At 40.1% G+C, this 19,508-nt stretch overlaps 1 protein-coding gene across 3 annotated transcripts in view; it reads right to left on the reverse strand.

Moving 5' to 3' along the window:
• Positions 1-19,104, reverse strand: part of PIGU (phosphatidylinositol glycan anchor biosynthesis class U) — a 31,083-nt gene extending 11,979 nt beyond the window's left edge. The window contains exons 1-10 of one of the 3 annotated variants that reach the window (XM_081948065.1): positions 18,874-19,104; positions 17,625-17,689; positions 15,893-15,952; positions 14,694-14,756; positions 12,790-12,899; positions 9,892-9,992; positions 7,504-7,601; positions 6,339-6,493; positions 1,338-1,481; positions 30-154 (exon numbers count right to left, since the gene is read on the reverse strand). In XM_081948065.1, coding sequence (XP_081804191.1) covers positions 30-154; positions 1,338-1,481; positions 6,339-6,493; positions 7,504-7,601; positions 9,892-9,992; positions 12,790-12,899; positions 14,694-14,756; positions 15,893-15,952; positions 17,625-17,689; positions 18,874-19,003 — 1,051 coding nt within the window. In that variant the 5' untranslated portion in view covers positions 19,004-19,104. Of the gene's footprint in view, positions 1-29; positions 155-1,337; positions 1,482-6,338; positions 6,494-7,503; positions 7,602-9,891; positions 9,993-12,789; positions 12,900-14,693; positions 14,757-15,892; positions 15,953-17,624; positions 17,690-18,233; positions 18,395-18,659; positions 18,846-18,873 lie in introns of those variants that run through there. The other 2 variants (XM_081948067.1, XM_081948066.1) reach the window with 2 other exon arrangements.
• Positions 19,105-19,508: the final 404 nt, after the last annotated feature.

Here is a 19,508-nt window from a genome sequence, read left to right on the forward strand (position 1 = left end):
TATCACATGAATAATAATATAGAACTCACACTGATATAGGTGGCTCCAGAGAGGGAGGAAGGCCATGTAGAGAGCAATATCACCTACAGTTGGGTAGGACTTAAAGATGGAAATGATGGCCAACTGAACAAACATGAAGAACATGGGATGTTCCCTAGAAAAGAAAAGACCATAAGTAATTGGGTGACTACTCAGTTGCTGCTGTTCTTCTGGTTTATATATTCTGAATTACAATTAAGTAGCTTTAATGCACAATATCCATTGGTGTCACTGTGCAGTTTGCTCTCCCAGTATTAAAAATATAGAAGCCATTAGAGCTTCTGATTTATTTCATGTACGGATGATGCATGCAGGCATTTTAGTCTGAGGCAAAACAGAAACTTAGAAACATTACCAAGCAGGAGAGTAGTATTGGATTATTTCATTAAAAGTCAATTAAAACCAATTGTTTGGTATTAGCTCATGCCTGGAGGAGTTCAAACCCTCAATTTGTGTAACTTTTCTACTAACAATGCATTATTTGCCTTAGAAATGAAAGCGCTGCTGTATATATTAAAGCACTGCCACATCCTCTTTCAAAATAGTTTCGGGGAATACTCAATGAAGATTTCATTGCTCTCCTAGGTGGCTTCGGCCATGGAGAAACTGTTTTTCCAACAAGGGAATGTTCCCCCAGCCTCCTGCCATAACACTTAATCCAAAGAGACACTCTCTCTCATAAGATAGCTATTACAGGTAGTCCTTGACCATTCCAAGTTACAACAGGACTAAAAAAAGTGATTTATGAACATTGCTCACATTTACGACCATTGCAGCACCCCCCCATGGTCACATGATCAATATTCAAATGCTTGACAACTGGCATGTACTTACGACAGCTGCAGTCCCAGAGTCATGTGATCACCTACTGACAAGCAAAATCAATGGGAAAGCCAGATCCACTTAACAACCCTATTACTAACTTAACCACTGCAGTGATTCACTTAACAACTGTGGCAAGAAAAACCATAAAATGGGGGAAAGCACACTTAACAACTATTGTGCTTAGCAATGGAAATTTTGTGCTCAATTGTGGTCATAAGCCAGGGATTACCTGTAGTGTGTGTAAGACAAAGGAAATAGAAAAAATAGCTATCGCTATATAATACTAGTAACCTATAAAAGTGTAAATTCTTAATAGGAAAAACTAAACTGACTGAATTATTTTGACTCAATTCTTGAAAGTTTAATTTTTAGTTAAAGTAAGGTAATATCAAATATTACCAACAATTAATCTGACCTAAACTAGCATGTTACAATTATGCAAATAAATAAATAAATGTCAACAAGCTGCTTACTTTAATTTTAGAGCCAATGGAATAGTGTAGAAGAAAACATTGATTTGAAAAACACACACAAAGAAGAGACTGAAGTGTTCGAACATTTCAGCAAAGAAGTACCAGAAAAGGCCAACATTGGGTGTCAGGTCTGGAACAGAAAGGCTGAAATTGACAGAATAATATCATCATTAGTGAATTATCTAGATCTATAAAATTATACTCAGGTTCACAAATAACTTCAAAAGATGTCTGGGTTAGTATGTTGCAGAAAACACTATAAACAGGAAGTGTTTCTGTTCACTATGAAGACATGAGAATAAACGCAGTTTTTTTAAAAAGATACTTTTAAGATCCTTTCTGTTTGTTAAGAGTTATATTCAGCCTTTTCTTCAGGAGCAAAAGTTAATGGGCGCAAGGTTCTCTCCTTCTATCTTCCCCCAAATCATTTCTATGAGATAGGTTAGCTCAAAAGAGAGTGATTTACTGAAGAAACATCCCTAAAGCTGGAAGGAAGGATTATATATTTGTTTCTTTTTAACTATGCTATAGAATGTCTATTGTCCAGAAACATATTAAGCCTAAGCATGACTGGTCACAGTGATTTCCAATGATCCAGTATGATTTAGTAGTTAAGGCACCAGGTTAGAAGCCAAAAGTCTTAGTTCTAGTGCCGCCTCATGCATGGAAACCGACTGGATGACCTTGGCCCATTCATTCTCTCTCAGTCCAACTTAGGTCACAGGAGTGTTGTTGTGGGGGAAATAGGGAAAGAATAAGGTATGTGTACCACTTTGAGTTACTGTACTTTTTGGAGTATAAGACGCACCTTTTTCCCTCAAAAAAGAGGATGAAAATCTGGGTGCGCCTTATACACTGAATACAGCAGCTTTAGCCTCCTGAAACCCCGCCCCCTTTGCAAAAATGGCCGTGCATAGCCTGGAGAAGGCTTTCAGAGAACTCCTGGGGGCTGGGGAGGCTAAAATGAGCAAGAAATGGGCCATTTTTTGCTAATTTTCCCCCCTCCCAATCCCCAGGAGCACTCTATAAGCCTCTTAAAGGCTATGCATGCTCTTTTTTTAACAAAAAATGGGCCCTTTTTGCAAAAAAACGGGCCATTTTTGCAAAAAAACGGGCCATTTTGGGAAGGTTTGCAGAGTGCAAAAACTTTTTTTTTTAATTTGCCTCTTCAAAATCTTGGTGCGTTTTATACTCCGGTGCATCTTGTACTCTGAAAAATATGATATTTAAATAAACAGGTGGGATATTAATAAATACATAAAATAAAAATAAATAAAACTTACTGAATTCTGAACTAATTCATTGCCAGAGGGATGAAGTAACTGAGCCCTGACTCTCCAGCCTAGTCAACTACTGTATAATTGCTCTTCTCAGTTGCAAAATGCACTATATTTTACCAATCATACCCAACAGAAATAAAGTATTAGCATTCATCTGAAAATGTTTTTGATTTTTATTCAAGAAACTGACGTCCACCATCGCCTGCCTTTTCACAGCAGCAAGTTTTGTTTCTTTTAACAATTTTATTTTGGGTTTTGGATTGGGTCTTTATTAGTAAAAAAATATATTAAAACCCCTCAATAATAAAAGAGCAGAAAATAAACATCCATTTTTAGTAATTCTACTCAAAAGACAATTGTATAGATAATACAGAGTCACTTGGTTGAGATGGGTGGGGAAACAAATTGAATAAATGAACATAATAAAAATAGATAATATATTTGAACTTTATCATTTAATAATTTCTCAAGTGTACGTCATATATAATCTAAGATCATGCTGATCTTTTCCCATAGAGTGAAACAAGTTGCAAGACAAATGTCAGCAACTATCATTCAAAACTAGTAAAAGCAATTTGAAAATTATATTTCTTTTTTACTGTCATTTCTGGGAAAGTCAGTGTTTGGAAACAAAAAAAATTCAAAGACGCTAAACAGACAACGTGGTCCAAAGCACAGCACTATACTGACTTTCCTATAAAATAACCCTGGCAGGTGTGTATGGAGATTTTCACTCATCCAGGCCACAGTTGCCCCAAATATCTTCATTGGATTTTGAAAATTGGTAGTTTTCAAGTATTTTACTTATTCTCTAAGAAGCTTCTTCAATTCTGGAAGAAATGAAAAAAACTGAAGACGCTTCTTGGATGAGAAATGAAACATTTTCAAAGAAAAAAAAAGAAAGTCCAGTGGCCTTTTGAAAACCATCTTTGGGACAATCCTGGCAAGTGCTAATCTAACCTTTTCAAAATCCAATGAAGATATTTCATCTTTTATATGCAGCTTTTTACATGCACTGTTGCATTTGTGAACAAAGCTTTTCTCATTCCACAAAATTTAAACTGGATTTTTTTAAATCATGCAGCCCACACTTAGAATGCCAGGATAACTTAATCACCCTTCTGTTTCACTGAACTAATTAAACACTTCTCAGGTCATTCAGATCAACAAAGGTATATTATGAAGCAAGAAATCGTCTAATTAGTAAGCCATTGAACAAGAGTAAATGTTTTAACAATTTAATTCAATTGTTTTGTTTTGTTTCATACTTTGAACTCACAACTTGGGAAAGAGATCTATGTCCTATATGAGGTGGTTATTTATTTTATTTATTTATTTCTTAGATTTTTAGACCGCCCCTCTCCCAAAAAGGGACTCGGGGCGGTGTACAGTCAATACAATAAAACCAGTCATAAAATTAAATACATTTAAGCTACATTTAAGATACATTTGGAGGGGAGATAGGCTGTACTAAGAAATAAATAATTCTAATCCTAAAAACATCACAATTAAAACCCCAAACCCTAAAATAAAATAAATCCCTGGGAGGTAAAACTAAGAAAGTGCCAGGCCAGCTGATTGAAACAGGTGAGTCTTTAACTTTTGCCGGAAGGAACGGAGGTCGGTGGTAGTTCGAATGTCTGGGGGGAGGTCATTCCAGAGGGTTGGGCCCATCACAGAGAAGGATCTACTCCTAGGTGTCGCCCGCTGGCATTGCCTAGCAGACGGCACCAGGAGGAGCCCCTCCCTGTGTGAGCGGATAGGTCGCAGGGACGTATGTGGAAGGATGCGATCCTGCAGATAACTAGGTCCTCTGCCATGGAGCGCTTTAAAGATGGTGATCAATACCTTGAAACGCACCCGAAAGGCCACAGGTAGCCAGTGCAGCTCGCGCAGGAGAGGTGTTACGTGGGAGTAACGTGTACTTCCCATAATAACCCGCGCGGCTGCGTTCTGAACTAGCTGCAGTCTCCGGATGCGTCCCAAGGGAAGCCCCATGTAGAGGGCATTGCAGTAGTCCAGGCGAGACGTCACCAGCGCATGAGTGACCGTGCGCAGGGCACTCCGGTCCAGTAGGGGGCGCAATTGGCGCACCAGGCGAACCTGGTGGAACGCCCCCCTTGCCACGGCTGCCACATGGTCCTCCATTGACAGCCGGGCATCAAGGAGGACGCCCAAATTGCGCGCCCGCTCCACAGGGGACAGTTGTTCGCCCCCTATGGCCAGCGATGGGGTCAGCTGGCTGAACCGAGGTGCCGGTAACCACAGCCACTCGGTCTTGGAGGGGTTGAGTTTGAGTCTGTTGTCCCCCATCCAGACCCCGACGGCTTCCAAACACCGGGACATCACTTCGACAGCCTCGTTGGGGTGGTTTGGGGTTGAAATATACAGCTGAGTATCATCAGCGTAGAGATGGTACTCAACCCCAAAACCACGGATGATCTCACCCAGCGGCTTCACATATGCGTTGAACAGGAGAGGCGAGAGGACCGACCCCTGCGGCACCCCACAAGTGAGTGGCCTCAGGGACGACCTCTGCCCCCCTGTCAACACACATTGCTTCCGGTCGGAGAGGTAGGAGCCGAACCACCGCAAAACGGTGCCTCCGACTCCCATCCCCTCCAACCGGCGCAATAGGATACCATGGTCGATGGTATCAAAAGCCGCCGAGAGGTCTAATAGGACCAGGATAGAGGAGCAACCCCTATCTCTGGCCCTCCAGAGATCATCAACCAACGCGACCAAGGCTGTCTCAGTGCTGTGTCCGGGTCGGAAGCCGGACTGGCGTGGGTCTAGATAGTCGGATTCGTCTAGGTGTCGTGGGAACTGCTGCGCCACCACATTCTCAACAACCTTCGCCAAGAAGGGGAGGTTGGAGACTGGACGATAGTTAGCTAGCTCCATTGGGTCGAGCGAAGGCCCCTTGAGCAAGGGTCTCACCACCGCCTCTTTCAAGGCGGTTGGTAAGTATCCCTCACCCAGTGAGGCGCTCACCAGGCCCAGGAGCCAGCCTCGTGTCACCTCCCAGGCTGCCAGTACCAGCCAGGAGGGGCACGGGTCCGTTAAACAAGTGGTGGGTCGCAGCCGTCCACGCAACCTGTCCAAATCCTCGGGGGCAACAGAGTCAAACTCCTCCCAGAATGGTCTCTCAAGACTCGCTGTTGGCGGCTCGTCTGGTCCACTGACGGAGGTCCACCCGCTCCGGATCTGATCGATTTTGTCCTGAAGATATTCCCCAAACTCCTCTGCTCTACCCTGTAAGGGTGTCTCCCGCGCCCCCTGCGATAAAAGGGAGCGGGTCACCCTAAACAGGGCGGCCGGGCGGTTATCCGCGGACGCAATAAGAGCAGCACAATATCTACGTTTGGCCGCTCTTATTGCCACAAGGTAAGTCCGCAAATAGGCTCTTACCTGTGTTCGGTCAGATTCGGAGCGTGAGGACCTCCACCTGCTCTCTAGACGTCTCCTGTGGCGCTTCATCACCCTAAGCTCCTCAGTAAACCAAGGAGCCCGGGTGGGTCGATGCCGCAGGAGAGGTCGCAAAGGCGCAACCCGGTCCAAGGCCCCAGTCGTCGCCCTATTCCAGGCAGTCACTAGGTCCTCGGAACGGGAGCGGGACAAGGCTACAGGTATTGGCCCAAGCTCCGTCAGGAATCTGTCAGATTCCATCAGGTGCCTGGGGCGGTACCAGTTATAATGCAGACAAACAGGATCTACTTACATGAAACCATAAACAGATGGAATGAAATCCCATGAGTTGAGGACAAAGAATGAGAGGAAAATTATCACCATCAGACTTCCCAAATATAGTCCCGCATATTGCATGGTGTAAAACCAGAACTCCTTGCTTTTCATTTTCACTGGTATGAACTGACGCTGAAAAGGAAAAAAGTGACAACAAAGTATAGTTTTGAAATGTCTGTATGTAGCTTCTTGCAAGCAAACTGCGTGAAAAAGCTTTCTTTCAATTTAGCACATTTATTTCTGATATTAAGTGTAGACATTAGAAGAAAAAAATTGCTATGGGAAGATTCACTCTCAAGCTCATATAGAAATCGGAAGCTATTGTGTTTACGATTGTGTGGTCTTTCCTGAATAGGAAGGAATTGATCTAGCTGAAAAAAACTGTCTGGATATATCTAGAACATGAAAATCCATCTTTGCAGGAGGGACGGTACAAGATACCTTGTAGGAAATAATCGTGGATCCACTCTTCTTTGTTTCTTAATGATTTTTACATAATAGCGTTGCAGTTCACAAAATTGCATATAATTTTATTTATTAAAATTTTATGCCGCCTATCTCCCCTATAAAGTGACTCTTGGTGGTTTATAGTAATGCAAATTATATACTCTGGTTGAGGCCTGATGGCCTGTATCAGCCTGGGTTGCTTTCATGATTGAGCTTAATGGGAAAAGAAAATGGTAGATCAACCCTTTGGATTTTCTTGCTCTAAAAGACTTTTGAAACTATCAACCAGGCTAATCTTCTGCATTGACTCTGGATTAGGAGTTGAGAGAACAGTATTACAGCAAAGCCTTTGCAAATCTTTAGTCAGAGAAGTGGGAGAGAGGTAAATGAAAACGAACCACTGCCAGCTGCAGTTCTTCTAGATTTAATTGTTTTCAGAGAAATAGCTGCGAACAGTAGTTACCTCGCAGCAGCACAGATAATTCCCCAATGATTTTGGTCACAAGTTAAGATCTCTGATCCTATGAAGATGATTTGCAAGCAATTTACAGTTTGCGTTCTCATTCTAGCCATCACCCTACTAGCAATCCTGTAGGTATAGTTATTCCTCTGCAGGACTAGCAATTCATGGTGGCTAATCTTTTTATTTACTGAAAACATTAAAAAGACTCATTTGGTGTTAGGGAATAAGATACCTGTAATAAATAGAGAAGGGCTGGTGCAAACAAAGTAAGAGGATACAAAGACTGATACGTTGCTAATGCCAGAAATATAGCACTCAGAAAAGCACTACCTGCAAAATAAAGAGAAAAGGGTATAAATAGCCAATAGCAAGAAGCTTTTAGGTGAACATGAAAACATAATCTCTTATATTTACAGTACTTAATATCTATGGCAAATCCATATAAAATGTGGGCTGGCGCAGCAATTCTCAGTAGAGATGTCGTGCTTTCTGAACTGAACAGTAAAGTCTAAATGTTGGTGCCTCAACTGTAAGGCTGAAATGACCCAAAAGGAATCCAGTTTTTAAAGGCATCTGCTGCACTGGTTCCCTTCATCAATTATGTTACGGTATTGAAGAGCTCACCAGCTGTAAAGCCGATGCAACTGTAAAGCTGATGAAATGTAAGGCTGATGCAATGAAGATGAATCAGCACTGGTATAGCCAGTTGAAGACTATGAAGGGGTCCACAAAAGTCTTTACCATTTTAGAAGGTGTTTATATAAGGCAGCCAGGAGAGGGCGTTTCTCTCTCTCCTTGTGTCCGGTATCCAGTTCTCCGTGTAGAGTTAAGAAGAAGATTGAATACTTATCAAGCATCTGCTATCACGTATATTTCTTTAAATGTTGTATATATATAGAAACCACTGTTAAATGTCTAAGTCTCTATGTGCTGTGTTTTGCTCCTGGGTTGCCTCCTAATAGTAGTCACGCTGCAAACGCTCTGACAAATTAAGTTAATATTGTTAACTCTAAACTAAGAGCAAGTGGTCTTGGTGCCTGGATGTGACCTAACTCTTAATCTCATTAGGCTTAGCTATTAGAAACAAGACATGACAGAAACCAAGAGGTTTGTAATGATATTTGTATTTCCCCTTTCTCTGTCAGGAAACCATCAATAGCAGTACAATCAATATTCCCTTGTGGTCCTTACAAACATTAGTATAATTGTGTCACTTTTAAAGAAATCTAAGTGTACATGTCCGACATGCAAACATAGGGTTACACCAAGTATAACTACCGTATTTTTCGGAGTATAAGAACCACCGGAGTATAAGACACAACAAGACTTTGAAGAAGCAAATTAAAAAAAAGTTTTTGGACTCTGCAGACCTCCCAAAAATGGCCCGTTTTTTTTTCAAAAAAAGGGCATGCATAGCCTTTAGGATGCTTGTAGAGTACTCCTGGGGGGGTGGGGTCCCCCCCAAAATGAGCAAAAAATGACCCATTTTTTGTGAAAATGGGCTGGGTTTTTTGTCAAAAAAGGACATGCTCCTGGGGGCTGGGGGGGGGCATAATTGAGCAAAAAACGGCCTGTTGTTCGCTCATTTCTGCCCTCCCCAGCCCCCAGGAGCACTCTGGAAGCCTCCTAAAGGCTATGAACAGCCATTTTGTGAAGGGACGGGGTTTGGGGAGAAAAAAATGCTGTATTCAGTGTACAAGACGCACACCCAGATTTTCACCCTCTTTTTTGAGGGAAAAAGATGCGTCTTATACTCCTAAAAATACGGTATATTAACATATATTACATATTCTGAGAGTAAATTATTTTAGAAGTCAATGCAGCCCAGGTGTTTCTGCTGACGTTTGCATTATTTTTCTATTTTCCCAGTTCTATATCTTTATGCTGTAGCAGAACTATCATGCAATAGCATGCAAAGTAGATCTCAATATTCCATTGTTTAAGACACGACGTGAAAGAATATATTGAAAGCAGATGCAGATCATTGTTTCGGATTTAATCCGATATAAGGCACAAAAATGTTACACAGAAACGTGAAAAAATTAAATACGTTAATAAAATAAAGTATGTTTATAAAAAGCATTGGTGGTTGTTTCAGTGGCTGTTCCCAGTCTGGTCCATGCAATTATTAACACTGAGACAAAGTTCCAATTTTACAAAAGTATTGTTTTGCCAATTTCAATGTCAGTGAAACATGGAAGATAACCTGGCAGGTGGCACAAAGATTAAATGTGTTCCATTAGGGCTGCCTTTGAAAGATCCTGGCATTGCCTATCATGATCATTGATCCTACAATCCTACATGCTGAGATCCTACAAAAAAGTAACTCATCGGAATACAGGATATTGTGATACAGCAGAGGATGTGCTTCATGAGACAAGTTTTATCTCTTCCAGATCAGCATCATGCCAAGACTGCAATTAGCTGGACAACATCCGAGGAAAACGGAAGAGACGCAGATGTTATAAAACTTGGTGCAGAACATTCCACGAAATGTGTAAACTGCTGATATCAAGCAGAAACATCTTCAGTTGATCAAAAACCTTGGAAAGAATTTGCTGCTCAATATGCACAGCAGTATAAAGGGGTCTATTTCTACATGAAAAGTAAAGTACATTACCTTTTATTGTTGCCAAAATGAAGAATGCAATTATAGCATTGTTGATGGCACAGGTGGATTTTGCCACACAAGACAACACAGTGTATGGATTCAATAGGTAACTGGAAAAAAAGAGACATCCAAGTTCACATACATTTATATATATATATATATAAATCAATTTCTTTTCATCAAATTAGTCAAACAGATGCTTCATGAGGGTTTTACAACTGGAATTGATATAGATAGAAATATTCTCCTCTTTCATTTTTGTTACTCTGCAACTGTATTTGAAAGTATGCTATCTCGATCCATAGGTAACATCGAGTCTCAAGATTAATAACCCTTATTAATCTTAATGGATATGTCCTCCATGACTTTATGCAAATCTGTGATATATTCCATAAATCAATTATGTACTGAGTGAAGATGAGTTCTCTTTTGCTTGTCCAAAATTTCTTTCCAGTCAACTTCAATGGATGAACTCTAATTCTAGTATTTTAAGAGAGGGAGAAATACTTTGTCCACTTCCTTCTTTATTTTAAAGACCTTAATTATGTATCCCTGCAATTGTCTTTTCTTCAAGCCAAACATTTGGGATTCTGCACTCAATCACAAAACCAGTACATGAAAGGAAAGTGAGTGGCTTGAAATGAAAGACAAACAAGTTGTGGTTGGATAGAGGTGATGGCCCTCAAAAAGATAAAAGTGAGGACTGTGAACAAATGCAATATATGAAGAATTATGCAGACATAATACAAGCAAGAATAGTTTTTAAAGTATGGAAATGTATATTTAATGGTGTTGGTAACTAGGTTTCTTTTTTCTCTTCTTCCCTGTCTTTAATTTCATCTGCTTAGCACTTCTTACTCTTTTATAATGCTTTACATAATATTTGCTTTCCCAGAAGGCAATAGCATGTGGATATGTACATAATAACAAAAGAGCTGACACATTCCAATCACAAGGAGCCCTCTCCCCTTTGGCAGATAAGATATAAGAATAATCATTACCTAATAATGTTTTCAGCAATAAAAGTATTCTGACTCTTTCACCAGGCAACTGTATACCTAAATATTTGGTTGTTTAAACAACTCCATTCGGGGGGGTTTATGTTTGTTTATTTTTGATGCCTTTGAGTCAAATCATGATTCCTGGTGACTGCCTGGACACAGAGTTGGCCTCCTCAGGGTGCCGTCGGCCAGGCAGTGTCGGCTGGTGACCCCCAGGGGGAGAGCCTTCTCTGTGGGAGTGCCTTCCCTCTGGAATGAGCTGCCCCCGGAGCTTCGCATAATCCCCGACCTCCGGTCCTTCCGACGCGCCCTAAAAAGTTGGCTTTTCCAGCAAGCTGGCCTGGCCTGTTAATTTTAACTTATTTTAAATGTATTGTCTTTTAAATTCGGTTGTTTTTTTGGATATGTATATAATTTTTTTAACTTTTGGGATGTGTGTTTTTTAATGTTGTACGCCGCCCTGAGTCCTTTTGGAGAAGGGCGGCATATAAATCCAAATAAACAGAAACAGAAACAAACACCTCCTTAAGGTTTCCTTGGCAGGATTTTAGAAGTGGTTTGCCACTCTTTTCTAGGGCTGATAGTGAATGGCTGGCCCAAAATCACAGAGTTCGCTTTGTGCCTAACACAGGAGTAGAACACAATCTCCCATTTTCTAGTCTGATGCCATAATCACTCCACTAAACTGGTTTTCTTATTTGGGGTATAAATCTAATTTAAACAAATCTCAAATCCTCAGCCAAGAAGCATTCCTCAATCACTCAAAGTCACAGACTTCTGAAAAAGCAAAATAAGAGGCACGGTGTCTTCAAAAATAAAATAAATGTTCCCATGCTTTCTGCATAACAAAGATCAACTAAGTACCGTATTTTTCCGAGCATAAGATGCACCTTTTTTCCTCAAAAAAGTGGCTGAAAACCTGGGTGCGTCTTATACATCGAATACAGCATTTTTGCCGCCCGAAGCCCCGCCCCTTCACCAAAATGGCCGTACATAGCCTTATGGAGGTTTTCAGAGAGCTCCTGGGGGCTGGGGAGGGCAGAAATGAGCAAAAAATGGGCCGTTTATGCCCCCCCAGGTCCCAGCAGCACTCTACAAGGCTCCATAAGGCTATGCATGCAATTGTTTCGACAAAAAACAGGCCCGTTTTCATTAAAAATGGGCCTTTTTTGTTTCCCCCCCCCATCCCTCCCAGGAGCACTCTGCAAGCCCCTCCCCCCGAAAAACGGGCCGTTTTTGGGAGGTCTGCAGAGTGTAAAAACTTTTTTTTTCCCTTTTGGAAAGCTCTTTAACTGATTGATAAGAATTACATTGTTCAAGTGCCTTGCCAGCAGAAACAAAGTCTTAGGTGCTGCAGATTGTCAGTGATTTCCTTCTCCAGCACATGGATAAATACACTTGGAAACATCTATTTACCTACCTACTCTCTCTCTCTCCCTACCTATCTACTGTATTTCTCTCTCTCTCTCTCTCTCTCCCTCTCCCTACCTACCTACACACACTCTCTCCCTACCTACTGTATTTCTCCCTCTCTCTCTCATTCTCTCTTTTATCTACCTACCTCTCTCTCTCTCCCTCCCTCCCTACTGTATTTCTCTCTATATATTTCTTTCTCTCTATCCCTCTACCTACCTACCTACACTCTCTCTCTCCCCCTACCTACCTACTGTATTTCTCTCTCACTCACTCTCTCTCTCTCTCTTATCTACCTACCTATCTACCTACCTCTCTCTCTCCCTCCCTACTGTATTTCTCTTTCTTTCTCTCCCTCTCTATCCCTCTATCTACCTACCTACTTTTTTAAAAAAATTGCCTCTTCAAAACCCCGGTGCATCTTATACTGCGGTGCATCTTATATTCTGAAAAATACAGTAGTTTCCAATCTCTTTTGAAAAGCAATACTTACAACAATGCTACTTTGAGAGGAACATAGTACATTTCCATAGGAGTCCGGATAAGCTCTGCAGCATCAGATGCATATTTATCCAATTCTATTAGCAGTTTTTGCTTTTTAAACTGAATACAAAGAAAAAGTGTGTAAGTAAAAGTAATGTATTTGTTTAGCAATTCTGCCCATTTTTATGATGATTCCTGCAAGAAATACTTACCTCCCTGGATTGTTATCCAGGTTTATAAATTCAATATTTGCACCAACTTGACTTATCGTTACATACGCCCTGATTCTTTTCTATTGACAAGATGCAATATATACCGTATTTTTGAAGTATAAGACGCACCCTTTTCTCTCAAAAAAGAGGGTAAAATCTAGGTGCATCTTATACACTGAATACAGCAGTTTTGGCCTCCCGAAACTCTTCGCAAAAATGCCTGTGCATAGCCTTTAGGTGGCTTCCAGAGTGCTCCTGGGGGCTGGGGAGGGCAAAAATGAGCGACAAATGGGCCATTTTTTGCTCAATTCCCCCCCCCCCAGCCCCTAGGAGTACTCTACAAGCTTCCTAAACGGTATGCATGTTCTTTTTTTTGACAAAAAAGGGTCCATTTTCGCAAAAAACACGCCGTTTTTGGGAGGTCTGAACAAGGCAAAAACTTTTTTTTTAATTTGCCTCTTCAAAATCTTGATGTGTCTTAAACTCCGGTGCGTCTTATACTCCAAAAAATACGGTAGTAAAATGCAGCATATTCAACACATAACTGGATAACTTACTCATGCCAGTTATCTTCAACACATTTGCCTAACATGTATTTCAAGCAGCTGCTGGCTTGTAATACTGTGTACTCTGCTTGTGATCATGGATAATGTGTTCCTAACTGGTTTCTCCAGTTGGGAACACTAGAGGGCACAGACAAACAATGCAGCTGAGGGAAAGGAAGCAGCCAGCTATTATTAAGAAGCATATTCATGACCGTTCATGGATTATACTCATCATTAATTCGTTATTGTTTATGTTATCCAAATTGTAACATCAACTAATTGGCAATGACTCTGAGCATTGTACAGTAACATTTAGAAATGTCACAAAATATAAGATATAATAACCAAAGAAAGATTGAAGATGGATATTCAAATGGGTTTACAAATGACCAAGGATCTGCCAACCCCCTGCCCCCCCTCCCTGCTCCCACAATTTTAACATTTTCCTGAAGGTGAAGGGAGGAATGGTATTCCAGAGGGTTGGAGTAGCAACATAAGAAGCATGTCTCCATGGCACTGATGGGACCCAGAACACAAAAAGAATTCATTGATCTTGAAGACACATTAAATTAGTTTTTCTCTGCAAAAATAAACAAAAAACCCTAGTCCATACCCTGTTTTTGATTTAAGCACGGACCTTAGCCTTTAAATATAATTGTGTATATTCTGGCCATCCTATAAGTTTTGGCAAGGCTAGCATCAGCCCCATCATTGCCATGGAGGAAGGGTCTTTATGTTGCTATTCCTACCCCCTGAAACAGCATTTCCCCTTCTTCACTTTCAGGGAATTGTTGAAAATTTTGAGGTTTGGGGCATACCATGAATCAATCGAAAACTAGAAGTGCTAAATGTTCAACCCGGATTGCTCTGCCAACAACTGACACATGAAATCATTCAAAGGAGCATGTTGAATGGAATCCAGCTCACAGCAAGGCAGTTCCAAGTCAAGGTGTCTGAGAAGACCAGCCTTCCTCAGCTGGATACTCTGCAAATGTCTTCAGACAACTCCCAGGAGTCTCAGCCCAAATGAACAATATGTAAAATATTGGGAGGGAAAAACATGGCTGTATTTTGAAATAGAAGCTGGGAAGGATATAACAGTATGAAGAAAATGCGCTGAAAGTAATATAAATACAAATGGACACTTATCTACTCACCAAAACTTTGTTGTAATCCTGAACAGCTAAATAAAGGGCTATAGCCGTCAAAATATCTATAAACTGAGCAGAAAACAAATCAAAAGAATACCAAACCACAGGTTATTTTCTTAATGTAAAATTGTACTTTTAGTGATTAAATAGGTTTTCTAAATTAACATTAGGACTGTCTGAACAAATTAGTTCATATTACTATACTGTAATTAGACATTGCTCTGGCTATGTAGGTTAGAGCAGGGAAGTTATGGGTAGAATTAATTTCATCAAGGAACTGTCTCATTTTTATTAGACATCAAAATTCCTTTGTTCAGAAAGTATTGCTGGTAGTGGATTTACAGTATTTTCAACTTGCCAGCAATGGATTTTTTTTGTACACATCCCTATGGCTAAGTGATTTCTATCTTAGATAGTTATGAATGGATAATTATGTATATAAACTTTGAGATGTCCTGATCTCAATATAAACAACTGTGAAACTTTTTTTACATACATGATTCAATAAATTATTTAGTTAATGTACTCTGGGATATTCAATATTATCCAAAAATATTTTTGGAAGAAGTTTTGCAGTAAATGTTAAGAAATTACAGTATACCAGAGTTTCTAAAATAATTTCCAATGCCTTGGATAATTATTCAGCAGTAGGACAGCTTACCCTGAATGAAATTAGAGTTAACAGATCTGGGCTGCAAACATCTGGTCAATCACTAGATAAAAGCAAAAGTATAAAGCTACAGGTCTGGACAACCATAACAGGGCAGCAAACAGAGACAAAAAATTCTGCCTATATCTCTGTGTTGCTAGATGTCTGTCATCCAGATTTTTGCACTCCAGATGTGGGGTTCTATCGAAAATTTCTGGAAATATAGAAAGGTACTCAAAGAGATCACGAAGATGAACAATGGTGCTGTACACGTTATGCCAATCATTTTTTCCATATATGTTTGTTTTAAAAATACACATAAAATATCAATATTATCCTAAACATGTTTTTTTCCAAAAATCCTACTAAGTTCCATAAGTTCCTAATGAGTTCAATGAATTACGTTTACTTATTAATTGTGCTCAGACTTTCCGCCAGATTTAGGTCTTTAAAAAAGTGTATATTGTAACTTTAAAAATGTGTTCTGTGTGCAGAAGAAATCAAAGAATAAATTCTGAAAAAAGAGCCAATTATATGATGGTTGAAAATTACATACCATAAACACTAGTTCAGCATAATCAATCAGGAAATGAAAGAGGTATATTATAAACGGTGTCTAGGAAGAAAAAAAAGAAACAATTATTTTAGACAACTTGTCTTTAGATCAAAGCTTATTTATTTATTAATTGTGGAAATGACAGCTATCTAGTGTCCTCTAAGAATGGTTTTTACAGAGAATACCCAAAATCATTAATGCAAAAGTAATTCACTGTACAAGTCTAAGACTGATGTGACAGAAAAAATACTGAAGTCGGACAGGTAGTCCACGACTTACAACCATTCATTTAGTGACCGTTTGAAGTTACAACAGCACTGAAAAAAGTAACCTATGATCTGTTTTCACACTTACAACCATTGCATTATCCCGTTGGCTGCATGATCAAAATTCAGCTTGCAACTGGCATGTATATATGACAGTTGCACTGCCTCAGGAACATGGGATCATCATCTGTAACCTTCCTAGCCAGCTTTCAACAAGCAAAGTCAACAGGGGAAGTTAGATTTGCTTAATGACTGTATGATTACTTAACAATTGCAGGGATTCATTTAACAACTGTGGCAAAAAGAAAACCTTGTAAAATGGGGCAAAACCCACTTAACAACTGCCTTGTTTAGCAATGAAATATTTGGGCTCAATTGTGGTCAAACATAGTCACAAAGTAGTCGCAACCTAGAATTTGCTATTTAAGGGTGTGAACTTAGTTTGTACTATGGCATACAAAAATTATATGCATGTCCGCAAATTAGGATTGTTTATATTTTTAGTTTTGATCATTTCAGTCTCATTACTTTTATACAATGTTATTATTTTAACAGCGGTGCTATTACAGCTAGTGGGTTTTTATGATAAATGGACCTGGAGGATGACTCTTCCCTTCCAAGCAAAATACTTTAGATGTCATATTAATTTCACTTTTCCTTTATGCATAGCGATAGCAATATCGTTTAGGCTTATATGGTGCCCCACAGTGCTTTATAGCACTCTCTGGGAAGTTTATAATGTAGAGGCATTATTTTGCATATTGCGCCCAACAATCTGGGTCCTGATTTTACTGACCTCAGAAGAATGGAAGGCTGAGTCAACTTTGAGTCCTATCAGGATCAAACTCCTGGCTAGGCAGTTTGCCTGCAATACCGCACTTAACCACTGCGCCACAAGCGCTATCGGGTGGCATAAACAATAACCCTCCATTTAAGTTTCCTAAAACACTCTGACAAAATATCTATGAATCTTTTTGCTACTGATGTGACACTGTAAGGATAAAATTTGGTATTTTAAAAATACTTTATTAATTATACATGTGATAAGCCAGTTTCTGAGGGAAAAAAGACCTGTTCCTTTTCTCCTTATGCCAAGAACACAAGATATTTTACTTCCTGTAATCACCACCTGCACTGTAGAATTATATCTATTTATTTCATTTTAACTATTCTATATATCTTTTTCATTTTGTAAAAATATTCCCAAAGCAGGAAATAATAGACTTCAACAAATTGAGATGCCAGTTTTGAGTTATTTCTATTATCAAAAAATTTAAAAATAAGCATTCCCGTGAATTGCATTTGTGTGTCCACCTATGCACTCAGGAGCTCAAGTGAGAAAATAATATAACTCTATTAAACCCCATAGATTCTTTCACATTATATTCTCATCTTCTATATAAAAAGCATGTTATATGGGAGTAACAATATCAAAGCAGTTCACAGCAAAAACTGTATATACTTACTTCATGAAAAATATCTCCAGAATACGGAGATACACCCAAATCAAGTAGGGCTAGTCCTTCAACCACTGGAAAATAGAAAATAAGTTCTTGTTATCTACATCCTTCTTAATATACAAACTTAAGATACAAACTCAAGGTAAACTGCTCCAAACTTGATTACGGAAAATACGACTCCAGCAACAGAGTGGTCAATGCCTGGAATGCACTACCTGACTCTGTGGTTTCATCCCCAAACCCCCATAACTTTAACCTAAGACTGTCTACTGTTGACCTCACCTCATTCCTAAGAGGTCTGTAACAGGCGTGCATAAGTGCACCAATGTGCCTACCGTCCCTGTCCTACTGTCCCCACTTATTCGTATCCATTTCCTGTATTCATAATCATGTTTATACTTATATCTGTTATCTTATACATGCTTGACAAATAATTAAATTAAAAATTCAATTAAACTGCATCACTCTGAACTGCGCACAGTTCCGGGCATTATCAAGAACAAATTAGTATGACCCAAGGGTAGATATTCACTTTCTATACAATTTGGTTAATAAGTTTCTTACAAAATTGTTAGGTGACTACATCTCGGTTTTACTGCAAAAGACATCACTTACTGTCCTAACTTTTTGCATCCCAGAGATCTGGGATGTCTCAAGTGTCAAAGAGCGTGTTGGTACTTTGACTTGTAGAAATAAAAGAAGCGCATCTAGAAGACAGCCTATTCATGAAGCTTGGATCTAAAGTGTGATGTACTTGCAGCTTAGCCTGTTATATGAACCCAAACCTTTTGGTTTGGAATGCGTGTCTTGGTGAAATTCTGGAGCCGTTTGACATCTCAGACTAAAATGACAAAGGCAAGATAATTTCTTGGACAAAGCCGTTAGAAAAACAAAGCCCCGTGCAAAGAAACGCCCCCAAATTCCCGCTGCTTTCCTTCTTCCTCCCCTATGTCTATTTAACCCTTCCTTGGACCCAAGGCTGCGACCGCAAGGCTCGAGGCTTAGTCCTAAGAAAAACAGGAACTCAATAGGTTAGAATACATCGTGCCAACGCAGCCAAAGAGTCCTTGACACCAACATATCGTTCCCAAGGTAAAGACCCCGCTCGGTCACGACCACTCCAAGGCTCGCGAGGGGCGGCGGGTGGGGAAGAGCGACGCCCCACGAAGCCTCAGTGCTTCCAGGCGTCTAAGCTCCTGGAGATACCCTTTGAGGACCACCAATCCCCACCCCCGTCCCCTTCCGTAGGCCTCACCTCGTTTCCAGGCATTTAAAGGAGACGCCACCTCCACCCTTTCAGAGATGAGTCCGGCCAGGCTGGAGCGGAATAAAGCGGCCCGAACCGTTACGGCCACCAAAACCACCAACACTAAGGGAGCCACCATTTTAGCGTAAAACACCGGTCTAAGCTATCAGTAGTTCCCACGCTAGTCTGTTGCATTGGAGATCTACAGGACAGGTTACAGGAAGAACACTACAACTCCCAGAAGCCATTGCGCAGCCTTTACTTCCTGAAGACGATGGCGAAAGAGTTAGGACAAATTGCGGATGAATGAGTATAGTGTGATGCGCGGCTCTTCGGGCTGTTTTGTACTATATTATTGTATTTCTTGAAACGTTACCAAAACAGCTTTTTTAAAAAAATTATAAGAATTACTATTGATTAGGTTTTTCGATCGGACCTTCTCCATAGAACCAGAAAACATGCTTTAATTTCTGAATAACAAGGTTGCTTAGAGGGGGGAAACTCCAAAATTCAATTTCGAAAAGGACAATAGTAATTTATAATCCTGGGGTTGGTAACAGAAACTGCCTTAACTGCAGCCCACATCCTGCAATTCAATGAAGAGTTGAGAGTTGTCTAAATACATAGAGTCCATAAGGCAGAGG

This window comes from Natrix helvetica (assembly GCF_964273705.1).
Source record: "Natrix helvetica genome assembly, chromosome: 3".
Taxonomy (NCBI): domain Eukaryota; kingdom Metazoa; phylum Chordata; class Lepidosauria; order Squamata; family Natricidae; genus Natrix; species Natrix helvetica.